The 18,975-nt window shown below is 40.9% G+C and overlaps 1 protein-coding gene across 1 annotated transcript in view; it reads right to left on the bottom strand.

The window, feature by feature from the left end:
* Positions 1-18,975, bottom strand: part of LOC125253765 (stonustoxin subunit alpha-like) — a 49,748-nt gene that overhangs the window by 18,547 nt on the left and 12,226 nt on the right. Inside the window, exon 4 of the mRNA XM_048167875.1 lies at positions 3,475-3,510. Within this exon, the coding sequence (XP_048023832.1) occupies positions 3,475-3,510 (36 nt within the window). The remainder of the gene's footprint in view (positions 1-3,474; positions 3,511-18,975) is intronic.

Below are 18,975 nucleotides of genomic sequence, written 5' to 3'. Positions count from 1 at the left end.
GGGGTCACAGTGTGCTGTGCAACACTTACCTGCTTCCACGGGTGGACAGAGGGAGCAGTCGAGGTTTTGCCTACCTGCTGCTCGCTGCTGTCCGCTGGCGACAGAAGAGGTGGATGAGAGTGGTGAGGTTCTAGCCCTCCCACTGCTCTCCGAGCCCTCTTCGGACCCGGAGATAGAGGAAACTGCTCTTTTATTGAAAATTTGGGTACCGCTGGCCGTTGAGCCAGCGGCGGAACAAAAAGGGGAAACAAAAGATTCTCCACCCGGCCCTCCTCCGGGGGAAGGAGCGGTGCGGTCACCACCTCCTGAAGAGCAGTCCCGTCCATCTCCGGGTCGCCCGTCCTAGGGCCGCTTGGACTTGGCCTTGCCACCCTTCTTCTTAGGGGGTGGCTGGACGGGCTGGGCACCCCGCCCGCGACCGGCTCCACGACGCCGCTTGGATGGAGGCTGCTGCTGCTGCTGGGGCGTGGGAGCGGAGGCTGCAGGGGGGCGCCCTCGGCGACGGGCAGTCTGAGGTGCCGCCGGCGGTGGAGGTGCAGCAGCTGACCGCCTCGGCAGGATGTGACTGATGGCCTCTGACTGCTTTTGTACAGCCGAGAACTGTTGGGCAAAGTTCTCGACCGCGTCGCCGAAAAGGCCGGTCTGGGACACGGGGGAATTAAGAAACCTGACTTTGTCGGTATCCCTCATGTCCGCGAGACACAGCCAGAGATGGCGTTCCTGGACCACCATGGTGGACATCGCACGACCCACTGACCGCGCCGTAACCTTCGTCGCTCGAAGCGAGAGGTCCGTCGCGGCACGAAGTTCTTGCAGAACTTGCGGATCGTGACCACCCTCGTGCAGGTCCTTCAGTGCCTTGGCCTGATGGACCTGCAACAACGCCATAGCGTGTAAGGCAGAAGCGGCTTCCCCACAGGCCTGATAAGCCTTGCCGGTAAGATCCGACGAGTACTTACAGGCCCGGGAAGGGAGAGACGGCTCCCCCCGCCAGGTGGAGTTAGGGCACAGTTGCATAGCAACGGCCCGTTCCACAGGGGGTATGCGCGTATAACCCTTAGCCGCTTCACCATCAAGGGTGGTGAGGGAGGAGGACCCACCGACACGGCTTCGGGCAGTAAAAGGTGCCGTCCACGTGCCAGTGAGCTCTTTATGCACCTCCGGGAAGAAAGGCACTGGGGTGGGGGGCTGAGAACCAGCCCTTGCCACCCCGAGATACCAATCATCCAACCTCGAGGGCTCGGGACACGGTGGAGGGTTCCACACGAGCCCGACCCTGTTGGCGGCCCGGGAAAGCATAGCCATCATTTCCGGGTCTGAATCGGGCACAGTTGTCACTCCCGAGGGAGGCAGCTGCGCCGAATCGTCATCCCCAGAAGCGTCAGGCTCACCCTCCGATGCAGCGATCGACATCCGGTCGTCTTGGGGAGCTCCGAAGGATACGGATGGTACACACCTCTGGGGTGGTCCACCGCGTTCCCCCGGCAGCTCTACTGGCTGCGGAGTGCAGGAGGGATGAGGGTTCCTAGGGGGTTGGTTCCCCGAAGGAAACGCGCTCACCGTGATCCTCAAGTCACCAGCCCCGCCGCCCGAAGCAACCCTCTGAGGAGGATTGGAACGAGGCGTCGGGACCGGGACTCCACCCCTTTGCAGAAAGTGGAGTCTCGACCGCAACTCCGCGACGGTCATCTTCCCACAATGGGTACATGACTCGTCCACAAACGCCGCCTCAGCGTGCCTTAAGCCCAAGCACGCGATACAGCGCTGGTGACCATCCCGAGGCGCCAGGTAACGACCGCATCCAGAAACACACAAGTAGAACGACATCTTTAAAAAGACGCGAACTACTCGTGTAAGCTCTTTCAAGGACTGACTCTTTTAGGTGCTGAAGCACGCAGGGGAAAAGCCGCTGCAGCACAGACAGGGAAATGTGCAGCCTGTCGTGTGCACTCTCCTTGAAGGCGCTCTCTTACCAGCTGTAATAACAGCTTTTTAGCGCTCTAGGCGCACCGTTTCACCAGCCGTGAGAACGGCCTTCACGCTGATTACAGCTTTTTGCTCAAATAAAAAGGCAAAAGAAAAAAACAAAGGAGAAATCGGCCCCGCTGCTGCGCTGTCCGCCTGCACCGCAACCAAGAGACGTCTTGAAGAGCAGACTCGTTCACACTCGTGCTTCCAGTAGCTATCTTCAGCTTGTTGCAGAAGTTTGGCTCCGAAGCGAAAAGCTGAAGATGCAACGCACCTGCTGCTCATTATATACCCGCGCTGCGAGGCAAGCAGCTGATGCATATGATTGCATGCCAATGTGCATTGGCTCGTTTAGTTACACTCGAAGTAGATTGGCCTCTCTAGCGAGATTCCTATTCGTCGGTCTGTCCGACGTACGTCGAACGTGACCGACTGAATGGGAACAACGGAGTTTGAGACTCACTGTATGTCATTTCCATGTACTGAACTTATTTAACTATGCCAAGGTAAATTCAATTTTTAATTCTAGGGCACCTTTGTTAAATGGCAGATATTGTGGACTATATGTAAACATCTCATAATAATACATTTTTGTTGCAGTGCTAAAAAAAGAAAAAACAATTTTTGATCTCACTTATTTATTTTTTTAATTATTGATATTTTGCAGATTCTGAAATGTGCATGCAACTTATCACATCAAATAATAGGCTAGTCAACAAATAGCGCAATATGCTGATAGAATATTTCTGAGCTGAACATAACTGAGCAAAACTATTTTATATTTTACTAGAATAGTTACATCTAGTTTTTAATTTATTAATTTTCGAGATTTTTCATGACTTTGAAATCACAATTTTAAAATTCCAAGCTAAATTTCCAAGTGTTCCATGATCGTGTAGCAATATATTAACAGTGTGTGCGTGTTTAAATAGAGACTAGAGCGCATTTATGAAGGAGCTGCATGTCATCTCAAGTGATTGTCAATGGCCGTCTTGAGAAGTAATCAGATAAGGTGTGAAAAAGTCTTGGATAACTGCTTAGAAAAAAGGATGTGGATGAGGACATGAATGCTTTTTACAAGTTGAAATCTTGTAATTCTGGCAATTCTAGCATAGTGTGAGCACCTGAAGTGCTGAGCGTATCTGTGAGGGAGAACTGTGAAAGGATGTGCGCCTGAAAAATACAACAGTACAATGTTTCTAGTAATTTGCATGTGTAACTAATTTAGTGTTGATATATGTTTTACATTTTGTGTGCTATCACAAAAAAAAGGGTATCCTGGGGATGTTGGAGGGGCACAAGAGAAATCTGGGAAAATCTGGGAAATCCCCCCCAACCCCCGGTCTGGTTTGTGCATCTCTGCGATAGAGATCAAAACAGGTGTGCTTTTAATGAAGTGCTGCAGAAAGAGACGTTTTGATGAGCTTGAAAAGGCAAAGCCTACCCCTGTATTCCACGAGTCTGTATTTTGTGTCAAAGTTTCTGCTAGTGTTCTCTGTGACTTACATTTTAGGAAGTCACTTCTGGTCTTGGGATCAGTGTCTGTGGAAATCAAAAGACATGAAGAGTGTGATTATCATGTCAAGAGAAAATCATCCCTGCAAATTATTGCTAACACATTTCTAATATGATGATCTACATGATATGAGATGATGGAGGATTGTTTCTGAGAGCAGAGATTTAGTTTGAGCTCTTCCTAACAGAAATCCTCCAACACAGAAGATATTTAGAGAAATGTTTTTGCTGTTTACAGAGCCCAAATCCTGACACAACTCCTATGTATGTCATTCGATTTGGCTTCTAACATGAACTGATCAGATTTGATTTGAGGGAATGTGACCGTCTGTGACAGGGCCGGATTATCCGTAGATGGGATTGGGCGAGTGCCCTGGGGCACCAGCCAATAGGGGAGCACCAAGTGATTAAGATAATGACTAGACTCGTACCGCACGCGAGAATCAAATGATAACATGGCAATTATATTGGGAACTGCGATCGAATGAACTTCTTATTCTTTCTCAAAAAGACTGATTGTTCAATAAATGCCTCACACACAATTATTTGATCAGCCTATGTCATAATTCTACTTTTTATTATCAGACTTTCTGTGAATACATGGAAGGCATGTTTTAGCTCTAATTATTAAAATCATAAAAATGCATCATTGATGTTTGGTTTTAAATACTGATAGCACAAAAACATATTTCTTAAATTCTTGAAAACACATTGTTATCAGATATTGGTTCAACTCTTGTTATCAGTAGAATCAACAGTATTTAAATGTGATTTTAACAGTGAATATGTGCTTCAGTAGACTCATGTTAGAAGTGACCCAGTGTTTGATGAGTCAATCTCTTCTCAACTTCAGTTCACCAGGTTCAACCGGTTTAGCCTGCTTTACTTTTACTATTGCCATGTGATTTCACACAGTTTACTTCAACTGAAGCTATTTTTCATTCTTAGGGGTAAAAACCTTCATACATTTGCAGTAAATGTATTAAACAACACAAAAACTTGCAATAATGTTTTATTTTTTATTTTTTTGTCTTTAAAGGGCTAGTTCACCCAAAAATTGAAAATTATGTAATTTATTACTTACCCTCATAAGATATTTTAGTTTAAATCTGATAACTCCGTGAGGCCTTCATAGGGATTAATGACATTTCCTCTCTCAAGATCCATTAATGTACTAAAAACATATTTAAATCAGTTCATGTGAGTACAGTGATTCAATATTAATATTATAAAGCCACGAGAATATTTTTGGTGCTCCAAAAAAAAAACAAAATAATGACTTATTTAGTGATGGCCGATTTCAAAACACTGCTTCAGGAAGATTCAGAGTGTTATGAATCTTTTGTGTCAAATCATGATTCGGATCGCGTGACAAACCGCCAAACTGCTGAAATCATGTGACTTTGGCACTCCAAACAGCTGATTTGACACAAAAGATTCATAACGCTCCGAAGCTTCCTGAAGCAGTGTTTTGAAATCGGCCATCACTATATAAGTTGTTATTTTGGGTTTTTTTTTGGCGTACCAAAAATATTCTCGTGGCTTTATAATATTAATATTGAACCACTGTACTCACATGAACTGATTTAAATATGTTTTTAGTACATTAATGGATCTTGAGAGAGGAAGTGACATTGCTCCCTATGCAGGCCTCACGGAGCCATCGGATTTCATCAAAAATATCTTAATTTGTGTTCCGAAGATGAATGAAGGTCTTACGGGTGTGGAACGACACAAGGGTGACATAATTTTCATTTTTGGGTGAACTAACCCTTTAAAGTAGTTTGTTTGTTTTTTTCAAATGATTACTTGCATAACTATAAAAATATTATAAGACAATTGTTGCATCACTCAAGTCATTGTAACTAAATTTTAAAGAGTTGAATTTTAAGTAATATGAAATAAACAGTGTTTCGTGTTGATAGATGAAACCATATTAATATACCACAGCAACAAATTAGAGGCTTGATGCCAAAATGACTCTTGAGTCTGTATCTCTGCAGTGCTTTGACATATTGACACCAATCTTTGCGTGTCATTGTCATCTCACTCTGACCATATAGCCTAGAGCAATTTTTATCTCAAATATAATTCATGCAAAGAACATGATTCTTTTGCTAAGAATTATCTTGTAAAAATGAAAACTCTAGAATATTAAGTAAAATCTAAATACATACTCAATGTTTACTAGCAAATATTAGACATCCAACAGACAAGTAAATTTTACTTGTGATTCTCTGGCATATTTATACGAATTAATAAAGTACTTGAAGCAAATTCCTCGTCTTGAATCAAGGAATCTGAGCATGCGCGGAAAGAAGAAAACCCACAATCATGGAGTTCCCTTTCGAAAGGGAACTTCAACTGCGTTGATTATACAATGGGGAACGCCACACATGACCCGGTGTCTGAAAGCCAACTATCAACTACTCCAATCCCTATTGGCCAGCGACAGCCTATGACATAATATGGCGCGACCCGGAGGTATAAAAGGAGCGCCTGGAGAAGCAGTCATTATCTCATCGTCTTTCGGTCCTGTTCTGTCTGATCGCGACTATATTGACTCCTGTAGGGTTTTTATATATGCCTTACAAACGTTCAAACGTCAACGTACAAACTTTCACATTTTTCTGGGCATTTTCTGTCTGGAGAGGAGCGCGCATAGACAGTGCTTGAGGGCACTGTTTGTGTGTTTGTCTATTGTTTGCTGTGAGCATCTCCCTATCGGGATGCTTCGTTCTCGTTTGGCACGCTTCCCGAGGGAAGAGGTGTCCGCATCTGTGCTTGATGATTCTGAACCTGTTTGTGCTGAGGCATAACGGTGACTGCAATCATAGGGCTCGTAGGTGAGCTCGTTGGGAGATTTGAGAAAGTTGTGTTCTCTCTCAACTCCCCCGGGGATGACGATGATGTTCGTGTTTGATGTCATCACGTCCGGCGCTCCTCTGGCTGTTATGTGTGTGCGGAGCTTCACACCCTGACGAAACTTACCAATTCACAAAATTAACAGAATGCATAGCTGATATAAAAAAAACTGGATGACCAGTAATTTCCTACTACTGAATTCAGAAAAAACAGAGATTCTAATTTTTGGACCAAAAACTTCTTCACGTAATAACCTAGAATACTGTCTAACACTTGATGGCTGCTCTGTCAAGTCTTCGTCGTCAGCTAGGAACCTGGGTGTGCTCTTTGATACCAATCTTTCATTTGAAGGCCATGTTACTAGCATCTGTAAAACCGCATTATTCCATCTTAAAAATATATCTAAACTATGACATATGCTCTCAATGAAGAATGCAGAACAGTTAGTTCATGCGTTCATGACCTCAAGGCTAGACTACTGTAACGCTCTACTGGGTGGTTGTTCCTCCCGCTTGATAAATAAACTACAGCTCGTACAAAATGCAGCAGCTAGAGTTCTTACTAGAACTAGGAAGTATGACCATATTAGCCCAGTTCTGTCGTCACTGCATTGGCTTCCTGTTAAACATCGTATAGATTTTAAAATCTTGCTAATTACTTACAAAGCACTAAATGGTTTAGCCCCCCAGTACCTAAGCAAGCTCTTAATGCATTATAGTCCTTCACGTTTATTGCGATCTCAGAATTCAGGCCAGCTGATAATACCTAGAATATCAAAATCAACTGAAGGCGGCAGATCCTTTTCCTATTTAGCACCTAAACTCTGGAACAATCTTCCTAGCATTGTTCGGGAAGCAGACACACTCTGTCAGTTTAAATCTAGACTACAAACACATCCCTTTAACCTGGCATACACATAACACATTATCAATTTATATTTTCAAATCCGTTAAAGGATTATTAGGCTGTATAAATTAGGTCAGCCGGAACCGGGAACACTTCCTATAACACCAGATGTACTCGTTACATCAGAAGAAGAATGGCATCTACGCTAATATTAGTCTTTGTGTTTATCCCGAGGTTTACCGTAGTCAACCGGATCTGGGCCGTATCCAGATGAGACCGAGGACCGGTGCCTTGATACGACCACAACGCAGCCCTGAAGTATCAGCAGAGATCGAGTCGACTAGATCATCCATTGTGAAGACATCATCAACACTACAGCCAGTGCCACAGTTTCCTCAAAATTATAATCACGATTATTAATCATGTTTATTCTATCAAAAGAGTAATGTAACTATGGCTATTTTGCAAGTTCTTTACCAACCTACACTTCACCCAAAAGGCCTGTAGGTGGCACAAAGACTTAAATTTAACCAACTATGATAACTTCGTTAGATGGTAAATCAATACAAAACATGGTTTTGGTGAGCGCTTTGTAATATGTATTCACATTAGATTTTAAAAGCAACACAATTTGTTTGCAATAAGACAAACCAGATTCAAATTGCCCGGCAAATTCGTAAAGCAAAGAAAAATAATTTCTAGCTGATCAACATATGAAAACTGGTAAAACCTTTAGGAACTTCAAAAGATAAAACAGCGAAATTCCTAATATTACTTCCAATATTTCCAAATTATGTTCATTTTCATAGAGTGGGCCAATATCGTGACGATTATTTAAAATCAATCAAGAGAAGCAGATATCGTTATCGTGATAAAATACGATTAATCGTGCAGCCCTAATTTAATTTAACCCTCAGGGGTCTGAGGATTTTTGGGGCCCTGGAGAAGTTTTGACATGCCCTGACATTTGTGCTTTTTTCAGTTGTTCATAAACATATTAATGGAAAAAGTGTCATTACACTGTATTCAGCACAAACTAGGCTACAATAATATGTGAGGAACATGTATGTACATGTTTGTGTTTTTGAAGGAATAACGTTTATGCGTGGTTATTGAAAAAACAAAAAACTTAAGTCACTGAAATAAGGCCAAAAAAAGTATATTAAATCTGTGTTCATAAGACTTCTAGGTATTGGAGGTTGTAGACTAGAGTTTTTGCTTCAGAATGAAGTAAAAATTATCCTTCCTACTCCTTCATATAAGACAATAGAGAGATTTAAATTTTCTAAGACACTTTTGGTCAAGAAACACAGTATGCATGGAGGCGTGAATCATCATGAATAATGGGTGATTCTCACCTGAGAAGACAAAAGAATTGAATAATAATGACCTGAAATGACTTGCATATTAATGAGGCCTTTCAGTCAGGTAGGCTGTGAAAAAACCCTCTGTGATCATGCTAATAACAGGATTAAAGTCCACTCAGGACAAAAAAAAACATGATTTTTGTGATCTCATGCATGCACGTATTATTGCACATGATATGAAGAAAATTTTGTATAGGCCTATGTTAAATTACAGTACCAGTCAAAAGATTGAACACATTATAATGCCATTATAATGTTTTTAAAAGAAGTCTCAAGTCTCTAACCAAATAATGGTTTTCTATTTTAATATACTTTCAAATATAATGTATTTCTGTGATGCAAAGCGTCTGAACATTCCTACCTCTAGGGCATTTCATATAGGCTACTATATTTGTTATATTATAGAGCCTAAATGTTGATGTGCAGTTGACAAACTATACATCATTAAAAAGATCTAAGACTCAAGCTTCACATTTTGACTCTTAAAATCTTATATTGACCATAATTTCTTAATATGCTTAAAAGCATACACATTTGGAGAAATATTGATGGATTCTCATATGTTTATATCAATTTTCTATACAGAAGTAATATTTATTATTCTATATTTATTGTCATCATTATGAGCGCTGGATGCTGTGTTTTTAATTCATTTGCAGCCGGAGGGCGCTCTGCCCCTTTTGTCCACAAATGCCTCAGTAAAAGAAGAGGAATATCATGTGACAATCAAGGAACTAACAGAGGCAAGAGATCGCTAAATATGGCTATTCAAAACCGGGTGTGTCTCATACGTTCTGAAAAGTTAAGCAGATGCTTTTGGCTTGGCATTTAATTTACAAACATAATATTAGTCCCCACAGGTATTTTATTTGGAATAACCATGATATCCGATATAAAAATAAAACTCTTTTTTCCCAGATTGGTTTGCTAACAATATTCTTTTGGTTTCTCAACTTTTAAATTCAAATGGTCTTTTGTTTTCTTATTCTGAATTTTTAGCTAAATATTGTATTCCTGTCACCCCACGAGACTTTGCCATAGTGATGGATGCTATCCCTAGTGGAGCTATTGCTCTGTTAAAAAACTCAGGAGACTCTTCACCTTTTTTTACCTCTTGGGCTCATCCTTTTGAGACAACAATAGGGAAGGTTTGTTTTTTGTCCAGTCCTTCTCTCAGGAATAGAAGGATTAGACAACTCTTTCAGAATGATATCATCACTGTCCCTTCTGTAATATCTTATTGGAGTAATTGTTTTAATAATATTCCTTGGAAGAAAGTGTGGTCTTTACCCAACAAATATTTAATCACTAATAAGGTTAAAGAGGTTTCATTTAAGTTGTTATACCGTTTCTACCCTGTCAATCTTTATATCCAAAAAATGTTTCCTGAGAAGGATTCTCTATGCTCTTTTTGTGGGGCGGAAGATGAGTCTATCCCTCACCTTTTCTGGGAGTGTGTTCATGTAGCTATTTTTTGGAAGAAATTTTGTTTATTTATACATGCTTCTTTTTTGAAAATTTTTCTTTGACATTTAAGGATGTATTATTTGGATTATATAACTCCGATAAAAATCTAAAAGACAAATACTTTCTTGTAAATCTATTTATTTTTCTTGCCAAGTTTTTTATACATAAGTGTAAATTTTTGTCTCTTAAACCTCTTTTTATTATTTTTTGTCAAGATTTGAAATGTTATTTGGGCACTATTTCCTCTTCCAGCAATGTCAAAGCCCTAAAGTCCAATTCGTTGTGCACAAAGTATAATATTTATGCCTTTTTATGATGTTCAAAGAAGAAGGAAAGGGAAAGGAAAAAAGGAAAAGGAGAAAAAAAAAAAAAAAAAAAAAAAAAGGGACCCTTCTCTTCTTTTTTCAGTATAATTTAAGTTATATTACCTCTGGCTCATAGGGTTTTTTTTTTTTTTTTTGTTTGTTTTTATTTTTTTTTTTTAATTTATTTACTTATTTTTTGTTTGTTTGTTTTCTCCATTGTTCATATATTTATTTATTTTCTCGTTTGTTTCCTTACTGTTTTTGTGTTTGCCTATAATTCTATTGTTAAATTTTTTGATCTGTAATTTTTGTCCTTATATATCAATAAAAAAATAAAATAAAAAAAAACGTTCTGAAAAGTGAAGCCACGGGCTCTTTGATCGCCCCCTGGAGGCTGGATGCAGTACAGGTCATAAACCCCGCCCTCTCAATGCAGTCGAATGAGACTTCAGTGAAAACTTAAAAATAAATTCTGCTTCAAATAAAACTTTCTGAAAGATGGTTTTGGTCATTTAAGGTAGTTATCATCACACTGATATATATTCAATTGTTCGTTTTTGTGATGATTTAGATTTTAGCTAGCAATTTGATGCTATAAAAACGGGGCGTGTCGTCATGATTCGAAGTTGATTGACAGCTTGTCTGAGGACTGTCGGAGCTTCGAGGGGAGATTGAAGATGTATTAACTAACTGTTAATTTTCGATTTCTTTGTTATTTAACACCAACAAAATGAGTTGTTCAGCAGTAAACTGTACTAACCGACCTACAGGATCTGACTGAACTTTTTTTCTGTAACATCAAATGTGGGCGTTATAAGCTAATTAATAAATGTTATTAGTTAAGATAACACACCTAATGTTAACCATGTCGGGAAAAAGCAGGTGATCGTTATCTGGCAGTTACTTATTATTTTTATGGGTATAAAATAATAATTAGCAGGACAAAACTAATGATAGCTTACTCTAATTACAGCAATCGATCTCCTGTAACGTTAGTTGAACTTGATTTAAAATGGCAGGACGTTTCTGACGATTTAGAGTTGTTTCTAGTGGCATATTATTTTGATTTTATCTACTGAATTTGCTGTTTCAAAAATATTATTGCTCTAGAAACAGAATAGCCTATTATTTTATAGGTAGACTTTTAAATTGTGTATAATTTTTTATAGTCTATTTAAAATACATGAATGATGACGCAGTCGTCTGGGCGGAAGTTTGATATCGCGACTCCGCCTCCGGCTCAACTGACGATTCCTTCTGCGCATGCCCAGGCTCCAAACTTTTTTTTTTTGACGTATTGCGTAACGTGTCAGCGCCCATTCATCAGCCCATTTTGGCTTCAGTTCAATACAATGGAAGGAAGCGGCGTCGCGTCGTCCATCTTTTTTTACAGTCTATGTTCAAAACACTTTTGAAGACAAATACACGATTGAGATGATGAATGCATGTATTGCCTCTGAATTTGCGTCTGAATAGCGCTGGCTCCGTGGGCGTGGCCGCATTAGCGGATAATGAGCTGAATCACAGACTTCTGACATGGCTCTCTTTTCATACAGATTACATAAACACAGAAGGTTTGTTTTCGATTTGACTTACATGATTTAAAACCTGACATCTTAACGTTTTTTTTAGACATAAGTGTAAATTTTTTGTCATTAGTATTCACTAAGTTACAGTTAATTTTCTAAGAACTATCAGATTTGAGTTCGTTCAGAGGGAGAGGAGAGATCACGCATCATGTTAGTTTTCTTTATTTTACAAAAAGCACAACATTTTGTTTTTACTCTGAGTGTACACAAATAAAAGAAGATATTCCACAGATTAAAATGGTGTATAACTCTTAATTGTATGTGCAACATTGACGGAGTATTTTGAGTCTCTTTCACACTGATAAGAAAAAACCACGGTGGTATCGCCGGCGATACCTTCAGACCTCAGAGTGTTAATTTGACATGACATTGGATATTCAACAGTATCCTTGACATTTATTCAACAGTGCTTTTGATCTGCCTGCATTGACACTATTCTTTAAAAGGAAAAATTATATACCAATTATCAATGTAAAGCTGCTTTGACACAATCTGCATTGTAAAAAGAGCTATATAAATGAAGGTGATAAGTCATGCTGTGTGTGCAAGGCCCCACTTTCTAGAACTTTTATGCTATGGAAAATGCTACTTGTTTTCTTTAATCAAGTTTGAGTTGTCGTTGCTAGTGTTTAGCATCTGTCCTTTATGGCTCAGTACAGATTTGAGAATCTGTGTGGAGAAAATTATTTTCCTCTGAAAATAGCATATACATCAAAGTGTTTGCTTTGAAGTTCTAGACTTTTGCCCTACATTGTATGTGAGCTTACTTATGCTGCCACAGGTTAGCACCTGTTCTTATAATAGCAGGCTTTTCATTAGCCACTATTGGAAACATTGGTGACCTAATATTCCCCATTAGTAGGTTTATTGGTGTTACTGAGTGCATCACCTGTTGGATTGCATACTCAAGGTAGTATAAATCCACTTTTTTAGAAAAGCTGGTTTCTATTAGCTCCCTTTTTGTGATCTTGTTAACAGCTATATTGCATATAACTTTCATTGTAGACTCTTGTGTTAATTAGCCACCTTCTAGGTAGCAATTGTATTTCTACAAGTGCTGTTAGCTGATCATAGTTTGGTTTTAATTACATCAACCTCCTTGAGTCGGGGTTTCTAATCTAGTTGAGCGAAATAGCTACCTAGTATCTAGGTTGGTTCTATTTTTTGGCTCCTAGAATCCTAAAACGAGCTAATGCCACATGTCTCCTGAGGTTATAGGCCAGTCAAGGGCCTTCCTTAGTGCGTGTTGGCATACATTGTACTCCTCTTGCTTTAAAGAGTAAAAAAAAAGCGTTCTTTTACTGAGTACATTGCTCGTTGGATACAAGCTGAAGCCACGTGTCATTGAATCGGAAGACCCCTTCAGGCCTCCTGTGTTTTTATTCTGCAAACAGGCTGAACACTGCTTGTTGCTGAGATTGCAAGCCCTTTTAGGCCTCCTTTTTTAGCCGACTTGCTGGTAGGATACCTGGGAAACCATGCCACCATAGGCCACGCCCCATCGCTGAAACGGATAGGCCCTAAACAGGCCTGTTCATGATGTTTGGCAGCGTTTTCATGTATTCCCTCTTTGGAAGTCTCTAATACATGGCCTTTTCTGGATGGTATGGTTATGATAGCCACTTTCTGATGGCACGTGTTTACTAAGGTAGGCCTACACCTCCGGTGTAGCATGTGGAGTTCAGTTATGTACTCCTCTCACTGTGAGAGTAACAAGGTGCTCTTTACCGAGTATTCCGAGTGGCTGGCCCCTCAGGTTGATTATAATAGTGGAACCTTACTAAGGTTTGGTTTAACCTACATTTGCCTACCTGAGTCTGATTCTACTCTAGTTGAGCTAAGATCCTTTATGCTCCTAGAAACGGCCACGAGACTTACGCTGTGCGTCTTAGAGGTTGCTAGGCTCTACGGGCCGCCTTTTTGAACACACTGGTGTATGTTTGTGTATATTTCTCTTTGAGAATTATCTGTGTACACTTCTGGTTGGCCAGAGGCCCAAGTGATAAATCCAACCTCCTTTGGTCCGGTTGTTTATCGTTCTTGGTGCCTGAACACTGCCACGAGCTGATGCCACATGTCTGTTGAGGTTATAGGCCCTTCCAGGCCTTCCTTAATATGTGTTGGTGTACGCTGTACTCCTCTTGCTTGAAAGAGTAAAAGGTGCTTTTACTGAGTACACTGCTCTTTGGATTGTGTTGGGTAGATTATCATGCGGGCACTTTGCAGCCTCTTATGCTGCCATTGAAGTTGCCTGTCTGCTGCCAGCAAGACAGGTGTTCAGGGTGGCCCCCCCAGGCCACTTTCTGGATATACTTCTGTTTCACATATAGCTACTATCATGCTGCAGGCCCCTCTTCGGCCTCCATGAGTATGTGCCCATTGCATGGTCTACCTGTTAGGTGAGCTCTGTACTTTCCTTTTGGGTTATGTATGTAATAGTGCTTAGCTTCCTAAGCTGATCATTGTGGTAGGAGTTTATCAGGCCTCCTCCTAAGATTCAGCCCTAGGCTGGTTTGTGCTCTCCTGCAGGAACAGGTGTTTAGCGCACAGCCTCCTCAGTGCGTTAATTAAGCACTGAGTAGATCCTAGGATGAGTGGATTATCTCCCCTCAATAGGAAGGTTCATCGCACTCAGCTGTGTTCTGCTCTCCAGGATGCCTGTCTCTACGCGTGGGTCTGAGTTGTTGCTCCTGCCTTTCTGCAGTCACTCTTACCTGCTCTCTTCTGTGAAGAATGTGTTATGGAGATTCTGTACTCAGACAGGGTTGGCCAAGACTAAGTTTGTCTTATGACAGACCAGGTCGGCTTCCCTGGTGGCATTGAGGGTGACTTTGTTCCCCTCTAGTGACTGGTCGGGGTTCCCTTCGGTTCTCTGGCCACATTCCCTTAAAGGGACAATTTTCTCTTCAGAAAAGTTGGTTCTAGATGCCTTTAAGTGGCCTTGGTAGGCCTTCTGCGGAAGGCCTTCTTGAGGCTCAGCTTGGGCTGTTGGCCATAGGGAATGCTGTCACTGGCAGCCTGGTGTGACCCGAGGGTGAGTTGCTAAGCATTTCTTTCGAAACTGCTTGACGTTTGTCAGCCATATTATTTGGCATGCACTCTCCTCAAGCATGGCGCCGTGGGTATATCGTTCCCCATTGCATAATCAACGCAGAGTTGAAGTTCCCTTTCGAAAGGGAATGTCTCAGTTTACGTACAGTGGGTACAGAAAGTATTCAGACCCCCTTAAATTTTTCACTCTTTGTTATATTGCAGCCATTTGCTAAAATCATTTAAGTTCATTTTTTTTCCTCATTAATGTACACACAGCACCCCATATCACATGGTCCTAAGTATTCAGACCCTTTGCTCAGTATTTAGTAGAAGCACCCTTTTGATCTAATACAGCCATGAATCTTTTTGGGAAAGATGCAACAAGGTGTTCACACCTGGATTTGGGGATCCTCTGCCATTCCTCCTTGCGGATCCTCTCCAGTTCTGTCAGGTTTGATGGTAAATGTTGGTGGACAGCCATTTTTAGGTCTCTCCAGAGATGCTCAATTGGGTTTAAGTCAGGGCTCTGGCTGGGCCATTCAAGAACAGTCACGGAGTTCTTGTGAAGCCACTCCTTCGTTATTTTAGCTGTGTGCTTAGGGTCATTGTCTTGTTGGAAGGTAAACCTTCGGCCCAGTCTGAGGTCCTGAGCACTCTGGAGAAGGTTTTCGTCCAGGATATCCCTGTACTTGGCCGCATTCATCTTCCCCTCAATTGCAACCAGTCGTCCTGTCCCTGCAGCTGAAAAACACCCCCACAGCATGATGCTGCCACCACCATGCTTCACTGTTGGGACTGTATTGGACAGGTGATGAGCAGTGCCTGGTTTTCTCCACACACCGCTTAGAATTAAGGCCAAAACGTTCTATCTTGGTCTCATCAGACCAGAGAATCTTATTTCTCACCATCTTGGAGTCCTCCATGCAGGCTTTCATGTGTCTTGCACTGAGGAGAGGCTTCCGTCGGGCCACTCTGCCATAAAGCCCCGACTGGTGGAGGGCTGCAGTGATGGTTGACCTTCTACAACTTTCTCCCATCTCTCGACTGCATCTCTGGAGCTCAGCCACAGTGATCTTTGAGTTCTTCTTTACCTCTCTCACCAAGGCTCTTCTCCCTCGATAGCTCAGTTTGGCCGGACGGCCAGCTCTAGGAAGGGTTCTGGTCGTCCCAAACGTCTTCCATTTAAGGATTATGGAGGCCACTGTGCTCTTAGGAACCTTAAGTGCAGCAGATTTTTTTTGTAACCTTGGCCAGATCTGTGCCTTGCCACAATTCTGTCTCTGAGCTCTTCAGGCAGTTCCTTTGACCTCATGATTCTCATTTGCTCTGACATGCACTATGAGCTGTAAGGTCTTATATAGGTGTGTGGCTTTCCTAATCAAGTCCAATCAGTATAATCAAACACAGCTGGACTCAAATGAAGGTGTAGAACCATCTCAAGGAGGATCAGAAGAAATGGACAGCACCTGAGTTAACACTCTGAGGTCTGAAAACATGCCGGCGCGTTTTGGAGGTTTTTTTTCACATTGCAGCAAAACAGACTTAAAATACTCCGTCATTTTTTGTCATAGAGACATAAGTAATATATCAATTGAAACTATAGAATATCTTCTTTTATTTGTATGCACTCAGAGTAAAAACACAATGTTGTGCTTTTTGTAAAATAAAGAAAACTAACATGATGCGTGATTTCTCCTCTCCCTCTGAACGAAGTCCAATCTGATAGTTCTCAGAAAATGAACTGTAACTTAGTGAATACTAATCACAGAAAAATTAAACTTATGTCTAAAAAAATGTTAAGATGTCAGGTTTTAAATCATGTAAGTCAAATCGAAAACAAACCTTCTGTGTTTATGTAATCTGCATGAAAAGAGAGCCATGTCAGAAGCCCGTGATTCAGCTCATTATCCGCTAATGCGGCCACGCCCACGGAGCCAGCGCTATTCAGACGCAAATTCAGAGGGAATACATGCATTCATCGTCTCAATCGTGTATTTATTGTCTTCAAAAGTGTTTATCTGGATGTAAAAGTCATAGTTAGCGAGCTCTAGAAGACATGCAGTTAGTTCCTGTTTTATTTTCTTCTATAGATGAATTTTAGATGAGTTTTTGTTTCTTTAGTGCCCTCCGGCTGCAGTATGAATTGGAAACTCCATTCATGGAATAGCCTCTTCTTCTTTTAGATGAATTTGTGGACTAAAAATGCACAGAGAGCGCCCTCCGACTTCAAGGATGAATTGAAAACACCAGCGCTCATAGTAATGACAATGAATATTAAATAAATATAACTCCTCTGTATAGAAAATTGACATAAGCATATGAGAATCCAATATTTCTCCAAATGTGCATGCTTTTAAACTAAAAGCCTATATTCAGACTCTTTGCATCACAGAAATACATTATATTTTAAAGTATAATATAAATATACTTTATATTGTAATAATATTTTTCTGTATGTTTCATATATCATGATGAGCTTGAGACATCACAGAAGATTTTTTTCACAGCCTACCTGACTGAAATGCCTCATTAATATGCAAGTCATTTCAGCTCATTACTATCCAATTCTTTTGTCTTCTCAGGTGAGAATGGCCCATTATTCAGTGGTGATTCACGCCTCCACGCATACTGTGTTTCTTGGCAAAAAGTGTCTTACAAAAACTAAATCAATATATTGTTTTATATGAAGGAGTAGGCAGCATAATTTTTACATAATTTTGAAGCAAAAACTCGAGTTTACAACCTCCAATACCCAAAAGTCTTGTGAACACAGATTTACTATACTTTTTTTGGCCTTATTTCAGTGACTTAAGTTTTTTGTTTTTTCAATAACCACGCATAAATGTTATTCCTTCAAAAACACAAACATGTACATACATGTTCCTCACATATTATTGTAGCCTAGTTTGTGCTGAATACAGTGTAATGACACTTTTTCCATTAATATGTTAATGAACAACTGAAAAAAGCACAAATGTCAGGGCATGTCAAAACTTCTCCAGGCCCCAAATCAGCCTCAGACTCCAGAGGGTAAAATATATGAGTGTCACAGCAAAGGGTCTGGATACTTGTACTGAATACCATGTGATATTTCAGCGGGAAAGTCTCTGCTGTGTGTACATTAATGAGGAAAAAAATTAACTTAAATGATTTTAGCAAATGGCTGCAATATAACATAGAGTAAAAAATTAAGGGGGTCTGAATACTTTCCATACCCACTGTATGTAACCAGAACAGTTCCTCAAGACGAGAGATAATGATTGCTTCTCCAGGCGCTCCTTTATACATCCGGGTCGCGCCATATTACATCATAGGCTGACGTAAAACATTGACTGTATTGTTGAATAAAGTGGTTATTTTTGTTATGTTTTTGAGCACAAAAAGTATTCTTGTCTCTTCATAACATTAAGGTTGAACCACTGCAGTCACATGACTGTTTTAATGACGTCTTTATTTCCTTTCTGGACCTTGAAAGTGTTGATTATATTGCTGTCTATGGACGAGTTATAAACCTCTCGGATTTCATCAAAAATATCTTAATTTGTGTTCTGAAGATGAACGAAGGTTTTACAGGTGTGGAACGACATGAGAGTGAGTAATTAATGAATTACAGAATTTTTATTTTTGGGTGAACTAACCTTTAAGTCCACACAGGGATAAAGTTGATTTTTATATTGATTCAAGCATTTTGATATGAACGAGGACCAGGCCTGGATATTATTTTATGTTTGATTATGTTTGTGTGGCCGGCAGACGTCCGCGAGGGTCTGCCAGCGTTACTTTCGTTTTGTTCTTTGTTTATTTTATATTAAAGTTTGGTTTGAATGTTCGCTGGTTCCCGCCTCCTTCTTCCCGTACATACGAACTGTGTTACATTGGTGCCGAAACCCGGGCGGAAGGAGGGACATGCTGTCGGAGAGATGTGTGAGGATCGCGAGAGGCTGCCCGAGGCGGTGGTGGGACAGGTGACAGGTGGGACAAAGAGCTCGGTGCCGTGCCCCTGGGACGAGGTGGGGTGGC

The sequence above is a fragment of the Megalobrama amblycephala genome, linkage group LG19, assembly GCF_018812025.1.
Source record: "Megalobrama amblycephala isolate DHTTF-2021 linkage group LG19, ASM1881202v1, whole genome shotgun sequence".
Lineage (NCBI taxonomy): Eukaryota > Metazoa > Chordata > Actinopteri > Cypriniformes > Xenocyprididae > Megalobrama > Megalobrama amblycephala.
This window is presented reverse-complemented; position numbering and strand designations above follow the sequence as displayed.